This window comes from Phoxinus phoxinus (genome assembly GCF_949152265.1).
Source record: "Phoxinus phoxinus genome assembly, chromosome: 20".
NCBI classification, from domain to species: domain Eukaryota; kingdom Metazoa; phylum Chordata; class Actinopteri; order Cypriniformes; family Leuciscidae; genus Phoxinus; species Phoxinus phoxinus.
Genome location: NC_136895.1, coordinates 702,563 through 723,967, shown reverse-complemented (window position 1 = coordinate 723,967; position 21,405 = coordinate 702,563). Strand labels below are relative to the sequence as shown.

The 21,405-nt window shown below is 43.5% G+C and overlaps 1 protein-coding gene across 1 annotated transcript; it reads left to right on the top strand.

Annotated features, from left to right (window-relative positions):
* Positions 1-17,467: 17,467 nt before the first annotated feature.
* On the top strand, positions 17,468-21,023 carry LOC306988349 (patched domain-containing protein 3-like). Its single transcript, XM_079593286.1, has 4 exons — positions 17,468-18,467; positions 18,791-18,918; positions 19,007-19,152; positions 19,229-21,023. The coding sequence occupies exons 1-4, from the start codon at positions 17,766-17,768 to the stop codon at positions 20,863-20,865; spliced, it is 2,613 nt and encodes an 870-aa protein (XP_079449412.1). The 5' UTR covers positions 17,468-17,765; the 3' UTR covers positions 20,866-21,023.
* The last annotated feature ends 382 nt before the right edge of the window (positions 21,024-21,405 follow it).

The window sequence follows — 21,405 nt, the reverse complement described above, 5'->3', positions numbered from 1 at the left end:
GTGTGTTCGTGGGTGGTTGTGTATCTATGTAATTTGTAAATAGTTATCTATGTAAATAAAATACAAATTTCCTTAATGTTTTTTATTTTGTTTTATTTATTCAAAAAATAACCACACTTGAACTATAACAAATAAATATCACACCATCAAAAAACAATTTGTACAATAAACATTCACAAGAGCCGTCGCACCCTGAAACCTTTTTTTTTTTTTCATCACATAACCAAACTTGAACTATAACAAATAACCATCACACCATAATTTTTTTTTTTTTACAATAAACATTCACAAGAGCCGACGCACCCTGAAACCAGTATACTGACCCCTTGGGTCAGGAAAAGTCTCCCTGATCCTCCAGACACAACAGCTGGGAATCACCACTCTTTTTCCAACTCCAAGGCGACCATACTGCCATAGCACAAATTGCCGGTAGGCTGTGTGTCTGTATTGTCTTTGTTCAACACCGGGCTCCTGTGCATCATCAACTGCAAAGATATCATTCCAAGCAGCCCTCGCTAGCCTCAGAACACCCTCATCCAGGATGTAGTACTCCATGTATGCCATAGTACTAATGCAGTTTTGTGGGGCCTGGCGGCAGCATAGCCTCTCCAGATCAGTATCCATTTCACGGCAGTTTGTACAGATACACCAGTGTAGTCCACCACCATCAGGTACACTTGGCCTCTCTGTGCCTTCATGCAAGGTCAGCACATCGAACATCAGTCCTGGGAGCCTCAACATGACCTTTTGGAGGATGCGGTCCTTCTCTTGCGGTTCCAGAGAGTGGATCTGGGTCTGTATTTCTGTATTTCTCCTTTCCTGCAGATCCTGGAGTCTTCTCTGTCTGTCAAGGTCAATATCCTCCCTTCTCCCTCTTCTGCTTCTCTTCCCACCTCTGCTTTTAGGCCTTGTATCTGCACTGGTTGAGGGTGTAAAGTCAGATGAGGCTGATGAATCCTGAAATAAACGAGAACAACCTTATTATGGTAACTGTATGAAGGTCAAAAACGTAAAAGGCATGAATTGAAATTTAGAATTGTAGTTGCACAAAAAATAAGAATTATCAACATATTAGCTAAGAGAGCAGTAAGGTAGATTTTTGGTAACTATATAAATAATGTAGCAAAGCAGCCACTAAAACGGTGTCACCTTTCGCTGCAATATTTTTCAAATAACATGATCAAGATTTTCACAGAAAATTCAATTGACTGCTACATGCTAAACTGTTCTTCAATAAGTTTTTACTTTTTATCCTTGTGTAAAACTATCTTGCTGTTATACCGTTTCAAGTTTACTGTTACACAAAATAAAAATTATATATAAAAAAGCAATCAATGTCATTAACTAGTTTTTCTTAGTTTGTGATGTCTTTCATAAAATCATGCATCATACTCTACCTTGTCTGTGGCCATTGTTGATTCCGGTGCTGGAGATCAACAGCGAGCGTGCGCGTGCGTGCGCGTGTGCGTGTGCGACAGCCAGGCTGCGGTAGGCAAAATTATTTACGACAGCGCTAATCGACAATTCCGCTTGCAACCAGTAGGGCGACCGCAGAGGAAAAGATACTTGGTGTTACTTTAACTCAATTAATACATTTCACTGTAACTTCCGCTACTCGAATCGTCTGCACAATTTTGTTCAATCTTCTAACCAATGTAATTTTTTTTCTTATTACACATCAATTAATAGATTTTCTACATTTTCATCAATCAAATCAATACCTAGTTTGATTCAATTAAATAAAATCATCAACATCATCACAAAAACAGATTCTTCTGCTAAACCATTAGTTGGTCGAATCATTTTCTCCAGATGCGTTGACGTTCCGTCTTCACCATTTTTGACGTTTTGCACGCAGTTGCAATGGTCTTTCCCTCGTAGGTAAGGGAGGCTGTTACTAGCACAAGCCTTTGATCCCTCACTTTATTCTTCGCGTTGGCATGTGTTTGTTCGTTTAGTCTAAGGTGAGAAGTTTGGACTCAGGTCTCACGCTCTCCAATCATTTTCTGATTCTTACAAGATTTTCCCTTAGATCATGACCGTACCCCCACTGGAATAAAACACTATCTGCTGTCACCTGCGAACGAAGACCTTAAGTGATTTTGTTAGTGACTGCTTGTCTAGCTGGTCATTCCTCTTCATGTGACCTGTGAAATCAGCAACCTGAAACATATTATCACCAGATAATTTCTTGCTCTCAGAGTCCTTTTTTTTTCTTTTTTTTTTCTGAAAAAAACACTCATGTTAACAAAACAATATTTATACATTTGGAACAGAATCAATTCTGTTTGATCCAATCCATCCTGACATTCTGCAAAAGAAAATTTTTAAGTTATGCGCTGCGCAGGTGCAGCTTTCTGTCACAATAATAAGCCAGGATAGCTAGCCAAATTCATCCATAGCCATTATTTCATTGGGCACAGTCTGCCCTGTTCGTTCACTCCTGTATGACAAGATCAAGCTGGTTTTAAAATGGTCCTTCTGACCCCCCTGGGTTTTGAAAGGCTCTTATCTGATCATTTGTTCGTGTGTGTGTGTGTGTGTGTTTCTTTGCTCATGCCATGTGCCCAAAAGTCTGCATTCTCTGTAAAGAAAAACAAATGTTAAGGTTATTGTCACATGTGTTCTGTGTGTCCGCTGTGCTGCTGTATCCGCCCTAGGCGTTTTCTGTTGAAACATTTCTTGTTATTAGCACACTTTACAGACTTTTGTTAGGGAGAAGAATGACTTCTTGCAGGGCTTTACTCAATTAAACCATTCTGAGATTTCCCCATTTTTGATGCACCATCTTACTTGTGCATCAAATTAACATAATTGTGTTTTGATTCACTAAACTAAACACTGTCCTCCAGACATCTTTCTCTGCCTCCCAAACAAAACGTTGCATTCTTCACTCCAAGCCACAATCTCGTCCTCCCATCAAAGTACCCGAAACGCAAATGGCCCTCACTCTCAACTCAGTTTCAATTCTCAGTCATTTACAAACATTTTAAGTCACCAACCGTCTCCATCAGGTCAGTTGTTTCTTCACAGACTTTCTTTTGTCAGTCGAACAACATTCTCGCCCTTTGTTCACACAAATGTTAAAAGCTCTCTCGCTGATTTGATGTTGATCTAGCCAATTTTTTTTACTGTATTGTTGCCGTCAAATCTATAACTTATTTTATTTCAATCCATGATGGATTCTGATCTACAACTCCACCATTCCAACTTCCATCAGAACTTAAACTGATCTAGAAATTCATTCAAATCTACTGTATATCATAAATGACAAAAGTAATTATTGCTAGACAGAGCTTGACGACCAAATCTATTCAGAATTATCAACTTCTCTCAAATTTAATGCACAATCTATGCACACTATTCAGACTATGAATAGCTTCCACTACCTAATACCTAAACTCACACTTATCAAGACATAAACTGCCGTCACCGTTAAACACACACACCTGACTATGAACCGCTCATATTTCGTATTCATATCTTTTCTCTAAAAAGATTTACATTTTAATTGATATTTTAAAAGTTACATTTCCTGTAGCTTTTATCAATAACATTTTAATGGCCTCTTAACCATTTTCCAAAACATGTCTTTATAAAAATTTAATTTATAAAAGCCAGCTGTGTGGTTTTTAATCATTATCATTCATTTGTTTTAGCTTTTCTTTTGCTGGCCGAATACAGAAAGACAAAATATCAATCCTTCCTCACGCAGTCTCTCTCTTTCTCTTTTCAACAGCCTTCTAAGACTATAATTTGGACAAAATGTAACAATAAATTCATCACAATAACTTATTTTATGTATTAGTTCCTTCGTTACTCAGACTTTTCCTTGAATCTACAAAATATGTCTTCATCTTTAGCCACCACGATGTACTAATGGCCCTTTGTCATGTCCAATGACCTAAAATTCCTTGCCCTTAAGGCAACTAACATCTTAAAATTTTGTTACTGTCTTCACAGCAGAAAATTTAATTCACCTCATGGTCTGAAAACATTCTTTGTGTTTGGAGTCCCTGTAATCAATATGGTACTCGATTGCCCGCTGTCGCTCCCACGCTTAGGTGACAGCTGTGACTCTGTCATACTATTTGCATATTACTGAGATTAGAAGCAATTGTCTCTATGATAAATAAGCTCTTTTAAGTGAAGGAGCATTTGAATATATATACTGGAGTGGAAATTGGATCGGAGCAGATTATAATTTCTTATAGTCCCCCTGTCACGGTGGACGCATTCTCTGTTCCTTCTAGTCTTGTGTTTATGTTGTGGTGCGAGCGCATGTGGGTGGTGGGCGTGAATGTATGACATCACTTGATCCGCTCCAGCTGATCATCGTTTCTCATCACCAGCTGCAAGCTATCACCACACTATATATACTCACCGCTGTTGTATCATCCTTGTCAGATCGTTGTTTGATGTCGTTCGTGTTTGGTGTTCCTGGTGTTCGAGTCGTCCTGTCCGGTTCCTGTCTTCATGTTCAACTCTGGAGTTCGTTGTCTTCACCATCACCTGCACTTCACGTCATCACGGATCACTGACCATCGAAGTCCCTGCGTCACCTTCACCATCAGCTTGTACTGTCCCCGTCTGTCATTGAGTATCACTGTTCAATAAAACCTGAGTACTTGCTTTTGCTTCCGCGTCTGTTCTGTCATGACAGAACGATCTGACCGTCAAATGGAAGCAGCGAGTGTTTCATCGGGGACTCTGGAGGAATTTATCCATCACACCGTTCATCGGATGGATAACCAGCAAAGGGAGATCGGCGACACGGGTCGCGCAGTGCAAGCCTTGGTGACGCAGGTGTCCGAGCTCACCCAGCAGATCCAACGCTTACAAGCTCCCGCTGCGCCGCCCACACCAGCCGTTCCCCCACCACCTCCAGCGGACTCTCATCGAGCGGAGCCCCGCCTCCCGGTCCCGGAGGCGTATTCTGGTGAGCCGGCTTTCTGCCGTGCATTTTTGAACCGCTGCTCGATGCACTTTGTATTACAACCACACACGTTCAGTGCCGAGCAGTCCAAGGTGGCATTTGTATTGACGCTGTTGACCGGGAGGGCGGCGCTCTGGGGAACGGCAGTGTGGGAGAACCAGGACCCATGCTGTGCCTCGTTCCAGACCCTCGACGCCGAGATGAGAACCGTCTTCGACCGGGCAGCATCAGGAAGAGAGGCGGCCAGGGCTTTGGCCGAGCTTCGCCAGGAGGAGAAGACGGTATCGGATTACTCCATCGAATTCCGGACCTTGGCGGCGGAGTGCGGAGTGGGACTTGTTCCTGCATGGGTTGGCTGACCGCGTCCAGAGGGAGATCTACGCCCTGGATCTGCCCAAGACCCTCACTGGCCTCATCGACCTGGCGCTGCGGGTGGACGCCCGGCTGTCTCGGGTAGAGCGTCGGGTTCTGCCCACCCGTCCCTTCGGAGCATCCTACGAGCCCAGATCCAGTGGCAGGGACGTGGTCAGCCCCACCTACGATCCCGAGCCCATGCAGGTGGGTCGAGCTTGGCTTTCCCGGGAGGAGAAGGAGAGGCGGAGGTCCCAGGGCCTTTGCTTGTATTGTGGAGGGACTGGTCATTTTGCGTACAATTGTCCAGTAAAAGGCTCAGCCCGATAGTAAACTCGAGGCTACTATCGGGTGGGATCTCCGCTAAGACCTCATCCACGACGACATCTACCTCCACGCTCCTTCCGGTAAGACTTAGATGGTCAGTTCACCAGCACGACTGTCACGCACTTTTGGATTCGGGAGCGGAAGGTAATTTTATGGACCACGGCTTTGCACTGAAATTTCAAATTCCCCTCCGACCCCTCACACACAAGATTGCCGTTCATGCCCTAAATGGACAAGACCTTCCCACCATTTCCCACTCCACCGAAGACATCACCGTGATCACTGCCGGCAATCACTCAGAGACCATTTCATTTTATATCATGGATTCCCCCCTTGCACCCGTCGTCCTTGGACATCCCTGGCTCCTCAGACATAACCCCCGCGTGGACTGGCAGCATAAGGCCGTGCTGGAGTGGAGCAAGGAGTGTCATAAGTCCTGTCTGATGTCTGCTTGTTCGTCTGTACCTGTTTCTGTTTTTCAGGAGGAAACAGGGGATCTGTCTAACGTGCCCGCGGAGTACCTGGACCTGAAGGAAGTGTTCAGTAAGTCTCGAGCTGCTTCTCTCCCTCCGCATCGTCCCTATGACTGTGCTATAGATTTACTGCCAGGTAAGTCTCCGCCTAAAGGCAAGTTATATTCACTTTCGGTTCCTGAAAGAGAGGCTATGGAGAAATATATTTCTGATTCTCTAGCAACCAAGTTCATTCGCCCTTCCTCTTCTCCAGCGGGGGCGGGGTTCTTTTTTGTGGGGAAGAAGGATGGGTCTCTGCGACCTTGCATTGATTACCGAGGGCTGAACAACATCACGGTAAAGAATACTTATCCTTTGCCGCTGATGTCTTCCGCCTTTGAGAGGTTGCAGGGAGCATCCGTCTTCACAAAATTGGATTTACGTAACGCTTATCATTTGGTTCGCATTAGGGAGGGGGATGAGTGGAAAACTGCCTTTAACACCCCCAGGGGGCACTTTGAATATTTGGTTATGCCTTTCGGGCTGTCCAACTCCCCCGCAGTTTTCCAGGCACTGGTCAATGACGTGCTGCGAGATATGATCGACCAGTTCATATATGTCTACCTGGACGACATATTGATATTTTCATCTTCTCTCCAGGAACATGTGCAGCACGTTCGGCGAGTGCTTCTGAGGTTGCTAGAGAATGGGCTTTTTGTCAAGGCGGAGAAATGCGATTTTCATGCACAGTCTGTCCCTTTTTTAGGATACATCGTCTCGTCTGAAGAGATGCGGATGGACCCTGAGAAGATCAAGGCTGTGGTAGATTGGCCAACCCCGGATTCCCGCAAGGCCCTGCAGAGGTTCCTGGGGTTTGCCAATTTCTACCGGCGTTTTATTCGCAATTTCAGCCAACTAGTTGCACCTCTGACTGCCTTGACCTCCCCCAGAACGGCGTTCAGGTGGTCGGACACAGCCGAGGCTGTGTTTAACAAACTCAAAGGCCGCTTCGTTTCTGCCCCCATCCTCGTAGCCCCTGATTCCTCACGTTAGTTCGTGGTGGAGGTCGACGCGTCAGAGGTGGGAGTAGGAGCAGTGCTGTCCCAACGTTCCTCTTCAGACGACAAGATGCACCCTTGCGCGTTTTTTTCTCATCGGTTGTCTCCGGCTGAGCGTAACTACGACATTGGTAACAGAGAGTTGTTGGCAGTTAAGTTAGCGTTGGAGGAATGGCGCCACTGGTTAGAAGGGTCGGGGGTACCTTTTATCGTCTGGACGGACCACAAGAATTTAGAATACATCAGAACGGCGAAAAGGTTGAACTCCAGGCAGGCTCGGTGGGCTCTTTTTTTCGGTCGTTTCGATTTTTCCTTGTCCTACCGTCCGGGTTCTAAGAACATTAAGCCCGACGCCCTATCTCGCATCTTTGATTTTTCCGAGCGCCCGGTTACTCCCGAGTGTATTTTGCCCGAGACGCTATTCGTTTCAACACTCACATGGGAGGTCGAATCGAGGGTCGTTAAGGCTCTAGAAGGGGTAACGCCTCCGCCCGGCTGTCCACCGAATCGATTATTTGTGCCGGAGGGATTACGGTCTGACGTCATCCAGTGGGGTCATAGTTCCAACGTGGCTTGCCATCCAGGGGTTAATCGTACTAGTTTTTTAGTCAAGCAACGGTTCTGGTGGCCCCGCATGGCTCGCGACATCCATGATTTTGTTTTGGCTTGCTCGGTTTGTGCCACTGGTAAGACTTCCAATCGACCTCCTGATGGGTTACTCCAGCCGCTGCCGGTTCCTTCGAGACCCTGGTCCCACATCGCTCTAGATTTTGTTACCGCCCTCCCACCCTCCCAAGGGAACACGGTCGTTTTGACTGTGGTGGACCGGTTCTCGAAGGCAGCCCATTTTATTCCCTTACCCAAATTACCCTCAGCTAAGGAGACGGCGGTTGCGGTCATAGATCACGTCTTTCGGCTTCATGGCCTCCCGACGGACGTGGTTTCTGACAGGGGACCCCAGTTTGTGTCCAAATTTTGGCAAGAGTTTTGTAAACTTCTGGGGGCGACGGTTAGTCTTTCGTCTGGGTTTCACCCCCAGAGCAATGGTCAGACCGAGAGAGCCAACCAAGATTTGGAAAGGGTGTTGCGATGTTTGGTATCTAAGAATCCTTCCTCTTGGAGCCAACAACTCTCCATGGTGGAGTACGCACACAACACGTTACCAGTGTCGGCCACGGGCCTGTCTCCGTTTGAGTGTAGCGTAGGTTACCAGCCACCTATTTTTCCCAGTCTGGAATCCGAGGTTGCGGTCCCCTCTGCTCACGCCTTCGTCCAGAGGTGTCACCGCACATGGACTAGAGCCCGTGAGACTCTACTCCAGGTGGGGGCGCGCACCAAGGCTAGGGCCGATCGCCACCGGTCTAAGCCTCCGATATACGTCGTGGGTCAAAAAGTGTGGCTTTCTACCAAGAACATTCCTTTGCGCTCCGTCTCGAATAAACTTGCACCCAAATTCATTGGCCCGTTTCCTGTCACTAAGATCATTAGTCCAGTGGCAGTCCGCCTCAAATTACCTCCCGCGTACAGGAGGGTTCACTCCGCCTTTCATGTGTCTAAAATTAAACCTGTGTTTCATTCTCACATTAATCCGCCTGTCCCGGTTCCTCCCCCACCGCGACTCGTAGATGGGGAGACCACTTATTCGGTTAATCGTATTCTGGACTCTAGGCGGAGGGGACGCGGATTTCAGTACTTGGTGGACTGGGAAGGTTACGGTCCGGAGGAGAGAAGTTGGGTTCCTGCTCGAGACATAATGGATCATTCCCTTATCGATGACTTCAATCGGCAGGTAAAGGAGTCTGAGAACGCCAGGAAGCGTTCTTAGGAGGAGGGGTACTGTCACGGTGGACGCAATCTCTGTTCCTTCTAGTCTTGTGTTTATGTTGTGGTGCGAGCGCATGTGGGTGGTGGGCGTGAATGTATGACATCACTTGATCCGCTCCAGCTGATCATCGTTTCTCATCACCAGCTGCAAGCTATCACCACACTATATATACTCACCGCTGTTGTATCATCCTTGTCAGATCGTTGTTTGATGTCGTTCGTGTTTGGTGTTCCTGGTGTTCGAGTCGTCCTGTCCGGTTCCTGTCTTCATGTTCAACTCTGGAGTTCGTTGTCTTCACCATCACCTGCACTTCACGTCATCACGGATCACTGACCATCGAAGTCCCTGCGTCACCTTCACCATCAGCTTGTACTGTCCCCGTCTCTCATTGAGTATCACTGTTCAATAAAACCTGAGTACTTGCTTTTGCTTCCGCGTCTGTTCTGTCATGACACCCCCCTAGATGCTCTTGGCCCATAAGAAGCATCACAACCACTCCCTTTTCATAGTACACTGCACACTGATTATGGCTCTACTACACTTGAGCAGAATTATCATAGTTTGTTTGTTAAGAAAAAATCTTTTTTTTTTGGTTTGAAAAAAGGTAATCAAGAACCATCCCATCTAACGGAAACGTCCAATATCGATCAAAGAATTATCTTCAATCTAACGTTTAAACAACAGTATTTAATCAATTACTGTTTAATCAATTGTTACTGTTACTTCTGTAGCTGGAGCCATCGGCCCTGTCTCATGGTGGCAACTAAAATCAGACAAAGAAGTCACTGGTTCTAAAATAAACAAATCAAAACAGTATTATTTTAAAGACTTCTTTAAAGTCATTCAGTTTTACTTCTAAAACATTTACAAATTGTCCTCTAAATTTATAAGATCCTGTTACATTGTTTCTTTTAACATCTCTGTGTCTGTTTTTTTTTTTTTTCAACTGAAACACTGTGCTTTACCATAAATAGCTTATTATTATTTACAACACAGACTCAGATAACAGCTTTTAGCTGACATTGAGTGAGGAGAGACTTATGAGGTAGGATTGGCACTTTTGCACTTTCCAAAACTTTCTAACTTCTAACTTGGGACTTAATCTACCATCTTGTTAACTCTAGCCCATAGTTTGAGTTATCTTTTCCATAAATTAAATGCATTTTCAATTCAAGCATAATTTTTATAGTTTCTTTTGCCCCTATAGGGAATTTAGACATTATAAATTCCTACTCAGAATGAGTGTCTGTTGCACTGAACTGTTTCAGCGAAATCACAAGCTTATCTTTTAAAATCAACACATCAGCTTTTGTTTCTTTCATAATCAACACGAACAAGCGTTTATTCAAATGCCTTTTACGCATTTTACATTTATCAACTGTTACTCCCTCAACACTGCTTCTATACTTAGCCTATTTGATTCTTTAGAGAACAAATCATTATTATTGAGTCTCAATAACGTTTCAAATTTCATCTAAATTTTAGTTGTCATGTTCTCAAATTACCATAGTTTTAATATCTTACTTCCATATTTTCTCTTCTATGAGTTTGTCAATCTGCAATTATGATCATCTAGAACCTTTTTTAAGCGTTTCATTAAAAGACAATCATTTTATAGCCTTCTTCAGATCTTCTCTCTGTAATTTTCTGTTTATTCTAATACGACCATCTCTAACCCTCCCCTCCTAGGCCAAATTGTCTTTCACACCTAGGGGTCTTCATTTATGGTTAAATGACCTTCCGTGCCTTCCTGACTGAAAAGTTTCCCGTGGCTTAAGGTGTTAGAAGTTCCCCAGTAGCATGTGTTTTTGCTATGAGCGAGCCTTGAGAAAACAGACATACATTCCAGAAGATAAACATGCTTAACAGAGTGCTACAATTTATTTTAACAGTTCATAATTCATAGTAAGCTCATACTGTACATAAATAACACTGGATTTAATTGTTTTGAGGAAACTAAACAAATGGCTTCAACAAGAAAGATTGTGTCACGAGGTGACAAAGTGAAAGCGGAACTAAGTCCCGCGGAATTTGTGTTCCCCCCGGGACGGTGTCACTGTAACACCGGGCTGGTCTGGGTTGTGTATCTGTCACCATAACAATGCTAATGACAGATCTACATCAGGTGCGGGGGATTTACGCTCGGATCTGTGATAGGGCTGTGAGGCAGATGGACTACATAAAAGGGAAGTGCAGAGACAGTGAAGTGGTTGTTCTTTCCTTTGGTGTGTTCCCCAGAGAGAAGTTGGTTTCTTTGGCGGTGTTGCTGATGTGTGGAGGTAGTGATGGCAAAATGAGGCTTCCTGAACCACTGAGACCTCGCAGCCCATTGCTTCACCCAAAGGTTCATTACTCGAAGCTTCATTCATTATTGCTCACTAGTGACACCTAGCTACTATGCAATGATATAGCATACAAATTAAGTAATTCTGAACCAATGACCTGAGCAGACTTATGATGTCCGTATCCCGATCCCCCATTTCATTTATTTATGTATTTTCTTCTCACTGTAATATCTGTAACCTTTCATTTGCAATAATAAAAGTACATGAGCAGACATTTGTCCATTGCCTGGGTATAAAATACAATATGTATCTTTCTTTGACTGAATTTACTTGTGCAGAAACAACTGTCACACACACAATTCATTAATTATTCATAAATTGTTTGGATAGTGCCAGTATGAACAACAAAAGTGAAACGAGGGAGGGAGGGAGTGTAATAAAGTAAACTGCAACAGAATAGTCTGGGGTGGGAAAAGTTAAGAATTGTTTCTGGGAGGTTTTGTGCCGTGAATGGTTAAAGTTTTAGTGCAGTGTTGTGCTTATGGGACTGTGGATATAGAGGAGTTTGCAGTTTGGGGTGGGTGAAGGTAGGATTACCATTGATTTTTATTGAGAAACAGATTTTTTTCAAGTGTGTTGGGGTTTAGACAATTCCTCTTCTTGGACAAAACCTTTCCAGCCTTGGAAAATATCCTTTCACAAGGAACAGAGGATTCAGGGGAACATAAAAATGCCAGTGCCAGCGGGAATAAATGAGGATACTGATGCTTCTGTTGAGCCCAGACAGGGGAGGATTTCCTCTTCCTTGCTGGCTCCATTACCAGGAAAAGTAACAACAAGCAAACACATCAAAAAGGGCAATCCGAATCAAAAAGCAGTCCAGTCCAGATCCAAAAATCCAATCCAAATAATCTTATCTAGGTTAATTAATATATTAATAATATAGCTACTCCCTATAATATAGCTACTATAATTAATAATAACAATTTACTATAGCTTTTCTAACCTGATATAATTCAATAATATACAGCCCTAGCACATATATGACACAATAATGACAATGAGAGCTAACGCTCTTACTCTGACACTACTACACATGCTTCTACTACTCCTGACAACACCCAGAGGGTGGCGCGAGTTTCAAACCCCCTTTATCTGGAAGCGACACTCAGAACGAACCGATGACGTATCCACACAAACCGAGGCCTCGTTTGTCATGAGTCACGTGATTTTCACGTTAACAACACAAGCCTCGAATCGCGGCTTCATCTGGCACGCCCATTTTTTCTCGACACAAGCTCCGACGCCTCGGTTCAAATGTCACATCACTATGTGGAGGTATCTGAAGAGTGTTGCGGGGGCTCGGCTGTTCGGCTGTGTGAAGGGTGCAACGGCGATTGAGTGAACACGAGTGAAGACGTCAAGGGATGGAAAGAGAGTGAGATATGGGAATCAAGTGAAGACTGGAGAACGCCATCATCATTGGAAGGGAGATTAGTATGATCTTGGGTCTTGTTGAATGTATGCACCTGCACCGAGACGGATGTACAGTTGTGAAGTGTATTGATCACGAGTGTCGTGTCACTTGAGAGTGGGTGGATTGAGCGATCATTGAACTCCTGTTCTCTTCTTCCGAGTGTGGGCAAGCGGCGAGGACGCTCTGTCCCCCGTGTCAGTAAGGAGGCACCCAAATCTCCTCGCTATTGGATGAGACTCGATTCAGCACGACAGTGGAAGGAACGATCGTTGGGTGAGTGCTGGCCTTATTGCACTGAGAGAGGGAGAGTGGATATGCAGTGCCTGAATTGATGTGTTTGCACAGTATATGCTTGAAGTGAGGTTGCAGTGTGTGGGGAATATATATATACTGACCGCCGTGTACTCACCATCTTGAGATTTCATCACTGTCACTGAAGAAGGACTCCAGGTGTCTTATGTGAATAATTATCCTTACATGTTGGAATGCTGCGTACGCTCATATAACTTACTCTGTCTGTGCAAATAGAAGAATCTCTCCGACCAGGTTCCTTTACGTGATGCCTGCTGGAAGGAGAGACGGACATTAGAAATATTCCCTCGTCAGCTTGACAGAAGCACCCCCCAGCCGTAAGCTCTTGTCACTGTATTGAAGAGAAAATGTATGCACCTGAACTGTTCACTCCGTCTGCTTAGTAGAAGCCGTCCCCCGCCAAGGTCCTGTATGGGAGGTCTGCTTGAAGGAAGATCCTCCGCGCTCAAATAAAGGTACACGTGCTTGGATATTCACCTGTATGGTAGAAGATTCTTTTCTGGCCACCAGTTTCCACACCGGCCACGTCCTGGTCGTTCGATGGTCCAAGAGGGTTGGCTTACCTGGATACTGACCTGTCTGTCTGGCGCAAGATCCTCCACGATCACGAGACTCTGTCCCGCTCTGTGCCCAAACAAAGGTATACACGCTTAGATATTCACATGTCTGGTAGAAGATTCTTTCTGGCCACCAGCTCCCGCACTGTCCACGTCCTGATCGTTCGACGGTCCAAGAAGGTTGGCTTACCTGGATACTTACCTGTCTGCCCAGCGGAAGATCCTCCTCGATCACGAGATTCTGTCCCGCGTCGTGAAGAGGTATACGCATCTGGATACTCATCTGTCTGTCCAAGGGAAGGCCCTCCTCCGTCATGGGACCGCGCTCCGCTAGACGTCTTGAGAAGTTTTACTTACCTGGATACTTACCTGTTCGTCGGGCCGGTGGCCGACTTCCTCCTCCCCTAGTTGTCACGTCCGGGCACGAGCTGCCGTGAAGAAAACTCCACGCCTTCCTGGGGGTCCGAGGTCTGGTCCCGCTCTGGTTGGGGGACACAGAAGCATAATCAAGACTTTTTAATTAATTTTATTCAATAAACCTTGTTAACTTTTATTCATTTGTCTGCTTGGTCTTTGGCACGCTCCTGGTCCTGGGTTTCAGGGGTGGGTGCAGTCTGCCTTGACCCCCCCGACCTGTGACAATTGCGTGTTTAATCTTAACAGGTATTAAAAAGTAAAATACAAAAGCAGCCCACACAATTACATCACTATGAAAATATTAATATATAATATTAAAAAATACAATGCACGCAGTATTTGTTGTGTTTATCTGTATTTAATGAACAACATGGCTGGGTGTTGGTAGACAGGGACACAGGGCAAGATTCTAAACCTCACTGATCGGTGGACTCTTCAGGTTAACTAGGCCAGCACAGATGGTTAAGATGTTGTCCAGTTTCGGTGCCATGCTGATGGGAACAGTCTGGGATAAAATCTTAAACGCCTTCAGTCTCTGGATTGCTCTTTCCACATGTATGCGAACATCGGCTACTCGCCTTGGTGTGAGTCGTTTCCTCATTGGTCAACTGATTGCGCCTCTAGGTGAAAGCAAGTCTCGAATGGTGAACCCACGGTCCGCAATGACCTCATCACCAGCCCTCAGATAGTCTAGGAACCCACTGTCCATGGTGATGAACTTATCACTGCTTCTGCCAGCATAGGCATCAGATATAAACATGATTGGCCCATTAGGGGCCACAGCGACGAGATATTTCACAGTGTATGTGATTTATACTGGCTGAAAGTGTCACTCCTTGAGTCGTGGTTTGTGGCTCTCTGCATGGCACTTTCGGCACAGTCAATGATGCAGGTGGTTCGAGGGTAGTTCCTCTGAAACAACAAGGGCATGGTGGCACGAATGGTCTCTCTTGGAAGCCAGGGGATCAGGACTTTGAACTGTTCACCCATCACGTCAATCCAGTGACTAATCACAATGCTTGCCATGGATGTAGACACATTGAAGCGGTGAGCAATATTTCCTAATATTAGGTTTAGTTTTAGTTTCATCAAGGTCATAAGTATTTGGTCAACAACAGGAAGGGTAATTGATGGCTTACTGAAAGGCAACAACACCGTCACCAGGGTGAAGAATTGAACCATAAGCACTCCTGTATACAGCCGGGACCTAGCATCATCAATGACCGTGGTGCTGGTCACAGTAGGACCCATTTCTGCCTCGCACTGTGTGGCCTTGTCTACTTTAACAGACTGTGTTGTTGAACAGTAAATGTGATCAATATGTGACGGATCCTCCCATTGGGTCTGGGCATCTCGAAATTTTGGTGTAGCAGGCTCGGCCTCACAGACAGGCTGACAGGTTTCAGGAGCATCTAAAAAGGGGAAGAGAAAACATGGATGGAGCAAAATTAATGCAGGCATAGAGTCCTCTCACTACAAACATCACAATGGAAAAATGTGTACTACAACATTGCACTCACACGCAGACACACAATCATCATCACAACAGACCACGGTTTGTGGTCGTAGCACTCTCTATCTAACCACTCGTTCAGGTGCTTTCTCGAGTTTTTGCAACCAACTACCGCACACGTCGTTCCCGAACCACTTTTCTTCATGTTGTAATTGTAATTTTAATATCCTCTTTGTCACTGGGATATCAGTGATCTGTCGGCACAACGGAGCTAGCTAGCAAAACAAACCCAGCCCGCCAGAACGGAAGTGGATTGCATCGACGGGAGGAGTTCAGCAAGTAGAGCGGAAACAGCTCAAAAACTTGTGTATTGCCTCAGATCATTTGCGTTCGAATGGCGTGCGCTCTCCGTGGGCGTGGTCACATTAATAGACAAAGAGCTATAATGAGCTGAAATGAGAACTTGCTCTTTTTATATAGATTACATAAACAGAGAACATTTGTTTTAGTTTTGAATTATATAATTTAAAAATACACACTTAAATGATTATAAAGATATATAGCTCATGTCTGAGTGAATAGTATTCGCTGAGTTTTGTTTATGTTTACAGACGTGCATTAGAAAAAAAGTTCACGGAGACGGAGAGGCAGAAAGCACACCCTGTTTATTTTCTTTATTTTACAAAAGCACAATGTTTTATTTTGATTGTAAATGGACACATAAAAAAGTAGACATTTAAAAGTTTATTTTGTCATATTTCCTAAGTCTGTATGACCAAAAATGACAGAGTATTTTAAATCTATTTTGCTGCTATTTAAAAAAAAACTAGCAAAACGCGCCAGCGCGTTTGCGGTCCCCAGAGGGTTAATGTCCACATTTTGACAGTAAAACGTTCAGAAAAGGGAAAGAAATATGAATGTTTGCACAGAGTGTCGCCACAACTCTCTCTAATCTCTCCACAGCAAAAAGTGTGAGGTGACTGCGCGTCGTTAGTGGTAGCGTTTATTTTCTTCTTCTTTTTTTAGTTAAAACAAAAATATTAAATATGTAAAGTAAAAGCAGGAATATTTGTACACACCTTTGCATCTGACTGGTTCTCGCATCTGTGTCTTCATTTTCTTCTTTCTCCAAGCGGGAAATAAAAGCTTTTCTGTGATTGGTCAGGTTTCGCACTAATTATTATTAATTTTTTTACAGTAAATTAAAAATACTGTATTTTAATTGGGTCAAGGGGATATTTCCCACAATGCAACTTTAAATTACAGCAACATGCTGTATAACGGTACTACAGTAAAATACAGTTCATTTCACAGTTAAATACTGTGTAATTTACAGAAATGTCTAACAGTGTACATTATATAAACATAAACAGAGAATATAAAGATATATTGCTCATGTCTGTGTGACAAGTATTCGCTGAGTTTTGTTTAAGTTTAGAGACGTGCTCTAGAAAAAAAGTTCACGAGAAAGAGAGGCAGAAAGCACAGCCTGTTTTATTTCTTTATTTTACAAAAGCACAATGTTTTGTTTTGATTGTAAGAGGGCCTTTTACAGTTTCAATTATGTATTTCTTTAGTCTGTATGACCATAAATGATGGAGTATTTTAAGTCTATTTTGCCACTATGTGAAGAAAATCCAGCAAACCCCAAAGGGTTAATAAATAAGTTTGAGTGTTTTATGTCTGTCGAAGCACGATAAGACGCAAAGGAGAATCCACTGTCCAAAAGAGAGGGGGGAGGGTTGCTTTCTGTAAACACTGATTTGAGTTCTGTATTGTGCCCCCTCAATTAGACCACTGGATCACAACTGTCAAATATTAATGTTTTTAAATCAAAATATTCTCTTATCATGTTGTGTGAGAGTGTGATTTCAAAATACCCTCTTGTCATTTCTGCAGGTAAGATATTTTTTGCAGCCTTGGCTTAATGTAGTAATGTGTGTTTCTATTTTTATACTGGACCCACATCTTTTGCCCTTACTGTAGAAGTGAATCTGGGTTAGCTAATGTAGCTTTTGAATTTAATCAAATATTTCTCTGGATGGGGGAATTCCCGGGGTGTTGTAGTCAATTATTTCTTTAAAGACTAGAATTTACTTTGTGTATCCACATCCTCGTTACGATCCCTTAATATTGAAAAGGGCAGGTGCCAACAAGGAAGTTTGCTAATGAGTAACTTTAATCTGTTAAAGAGCAACAGTGTTCAGCTCAGCCTATAAGTAAGTTATGACAACATTGAGTCATTGAAGGAGGATGTTTCTGGGGCTTTGCAGAAGAGCAAGAGATTCACCGTAGACCGTTAACGTGCATGGAGGATGACGAAGTGTAAAACAGACTGCATCGAAAGGCCTCTGTCTCTGGCCTTTGAAAAACTCGGTTGTGTTGTTGGTAGACATCCATGTGTGTTTATTTTATTTGCTCTATGTGTGTCTGCTGCCCTTGGACCTGGTTTCATCTTTCTTCACGAGAGGGAGGCAAATGATATTGAAGACCAGTTTACGCCTGCCAATGGACCTGCCAAGTTGGAGAGGGCGATCGTGGAGGAAAACTTCCCACAATCAGAAGAGTTTTCTCAGCTAAGACTTGCGTCTGATGGCACGTATGCCTCTTTGATCATCACAGGCTTGCACAGAGAAAATATATTAACTGAAGCAGCTTTTAATGACATTATAGAGCTAGATAGACAAGTGAAAAGTATAACGTCAGGAAACACTTTTGAAAACCTCTGTGCCAAAACAAAGGGAAGGTGCATGTCAAACGCAATTTTAGACATTATAAATTACAATGCTACTGAAATACTTTCTTCAAACATAACGTATCCGATGAATAATCGCACATTTTTGGGAACAACCATCGGCGGAGTAGAGCCGAATAGCTCAGAGCTGACCAGTGCCAAAGCCGTCAGGCTTTTTTATTTCTTAGACGAGAAGAAGAAAGAAAAAGAAGAAAAGATGATGATGAAAAACTGGCTTGATGGCTTTCTAAATCTCCTCTCAAACTCTACAGAGCGGAAAACAGTAAGTCATGGAAATGATTGTGAGTTATGAGTTATATCTACATGTATACAGATACCTGATGACCATTGTGTGTGTAAAAGTATCTCAAATGACATTAATCAAATAATTTCCAATAACTATAACTCAAGTACCAAAATTAATTTGAACAACAATATTTTAATAAAATTAACAACATTGATGTACATTTTCTTGATTTTTCTCCAGGCTATTCATGTCTTGTCATAATTTGCCCTAACTTTTTCTTCACTGTGCTTCACCACAATGCAACACATTCATGTATTCAGTAACTATACTGAACTGTGTTTCGTGTTGATTTTCTACAGGTCCATTTGTCTTACTTTACATCCATATCAAGACAGAATGAGTTTGAGAGCAATTCAGACTCTGTCATCCCCCTCTTCTCGGTTACGTATTTCCTGGCCATTACCATTTCAATCCTGTCTTGTTTGAGGTATCACGATTAATTGAAATAATCACATAAGCACATGTTTCTGTCACTAGCGATGTGATTGATCTCTATAGCATGTCCTCTTCCTCAGGTTAGACTGTGTCAGGACGAAGGTGTGGGTGGCTGCGTTCGGTGTGGTCTCCACTGGGATGGCCGTGTTGGCCGGCTTTGGTCTCCTGCTCTTCTGTGGGATGCCGTTTGCCATGACCGTGGCCACAGCGCCCTTTCTGATTCTGGGTAAATGTCATTAATTTCCTCACCTTAGGTGTCTCACAGCTGATGTTCACAGGCTCACCTCTCTGCTTTCCTCCAGGTGTTGGTGTTGATGACATGTTCATTATGATCTCCTGCTGGCAGAAGACTGAAGTTCATAAAGCCGTGGAGATTCGTTTAGCAGAGACGTATAAAGAGGCCGGCGTGTCCATCACTATCACCACGCTGACAGATGTGCTGGCTTTCTACATCGGTCTCATGACGCCCTTCCGCTCAGTCCAGTCCTTCTGCATGTACACCAGCACAGCTCTTCTGTTCTGCTACATCTTCAACATCACCTTCTTTGGCGCGTGTCTCGCACTGAATGGTAGGAGAGAGAAAGGCAACAGACACTGGCTGACCTGCATGAAAGTCCCAGAAGCCACTGGTGATGATGGAGGCTGTTGTGTTGGTGGGGCGTATGATGAAAACACAGATAAGGAATTTGAAATGCCAATAGATTCATTCTTTAAAAACTACTACGGCCCTTTCTTAACAAGAGTGTGGGTTAAGGCGCTCGTGTGTCTGATCTATGCCGGGTATTTGGCCGCCAGCATCTATGGATGCTTCCAGATGCAGGAAGGTCTAGATCTGAAGCATTTAGCAGCAGACGGCTCGTATGTTGGTAGTTACTATGACAAAGAAGATGAATTCTTCTCTGCCTTTGGGCCCAATGTCATGTTGGTTATAAAGGATGAACACTTTCAGTACTGGAACCCAACTGCTCGTGAAAATCTTGACTTGTGTTTGGAAACATTTAAAAATCTGACAGTGGCAAATTCAAGCATTTTGCCGATTTCTTGGCTTAGTGAATACATGAAGTTTGGACCGAATGCAAGTTTCAGTTTAGACACTGAAACACAATTCAAACGCCATTTAACTGCATTTCTTAATCTGTCTGGTTTTAGTCAAGATGTTAATTTCACTAACAATCAAATTCATGCATCACGTATGTTTATTCAGACTGTGAACATCCGTACAGCGATCGATGAGAAGAACATGCTGGATGTATTTAGAGAAACCGCAGAACAATGTGGGAAGTTTCAGACACCCGTTGATCTGATAGTGTACCACCCTGCATTCATCTATTTCGACCAATACGCCGTCATCGTCAGTAATACAATCCAGAATATAGTGGTTGCTACGTGTGTAATGTTAGTAATTTCCCTCCTGTTGATCCCAAACCCTCTTTGCTCTCTCTGGGTGACCTTTGCCATCGCGTCGGTCATCGTGGGAGTGGCCGGTTTCATGGCATTATGGGATGTTAGTTTAGACTCTGTGTCTATGATTAATCTTGTTATCTGTATCGGGTTTTCTGTCGACTTCTCTGCTCACATATCCTATGCTTTTGTCTCAAGTGAAAAATCCTCAGTGAATGAGAAAGCCGTGGATGCCATCACTAAACTGGGCTATCCCATCATTCAGGGTGCCGTGTCCACTATCGCAGGGGTGGTGGTGCTCGCGGCTGCTAAAAGCTACATCTTCAGGACCTTCTTCAAAATCATGTTCTTAGTCATTCTCTTTGGGGCCGTCCATGGCATCGTATTCATACCGGTGTTCCTGACCTTCCTCAGCACTTGTAGTAACAGTCATGAAAAAACCCAACAAAATCTTCCAGAGCTCAGTGACACAAGTGAACGGAAAGTAAAGGCAGTCGTGATTCAGAATGTATGGTGTGCTGATCCTGACTGTCCATAGGCACCGTGGCAAGTGGTTTACAAAATGGATGGATGAACTTTTGTCTATTTGAATAAAGTTGATCTTTTTCTTTTATACTTCTTCATGCAGTTATGTTAATAATATGCACATCTATTCATTTAAACACGTCAATGCACAGACAACTTTGCATTTGTAATCCAGTTACATTCAAGGACATTGATTAGAACACATTACTGAACATTGGGAATTTTATGTTTGCATTAAAAGATCTTGATCTCAGCATAATTGTCACTGAAGTGAATGAGTCAGTAATTTATTGACACATTATATGCATAAATGCATAAACACATCTGCCGCTAATGTTCTCTCCTGGATGCCATTATATATAGCAGAGGCAATATTTCCTGGTCAACATTTCCTTGTTCCTGTTCCTGGTGGAATATAAATCAGCACTAATGTAAAAAGTTAGTTTGAAACAGTAAGTTGAAGAGTAATCCGTCTATTCTGTGTCTTAAGGTCAATTAAACATTAGCAAAAATATCTTAACTGAAACACTAAACTGATAATAAGGACCTAATT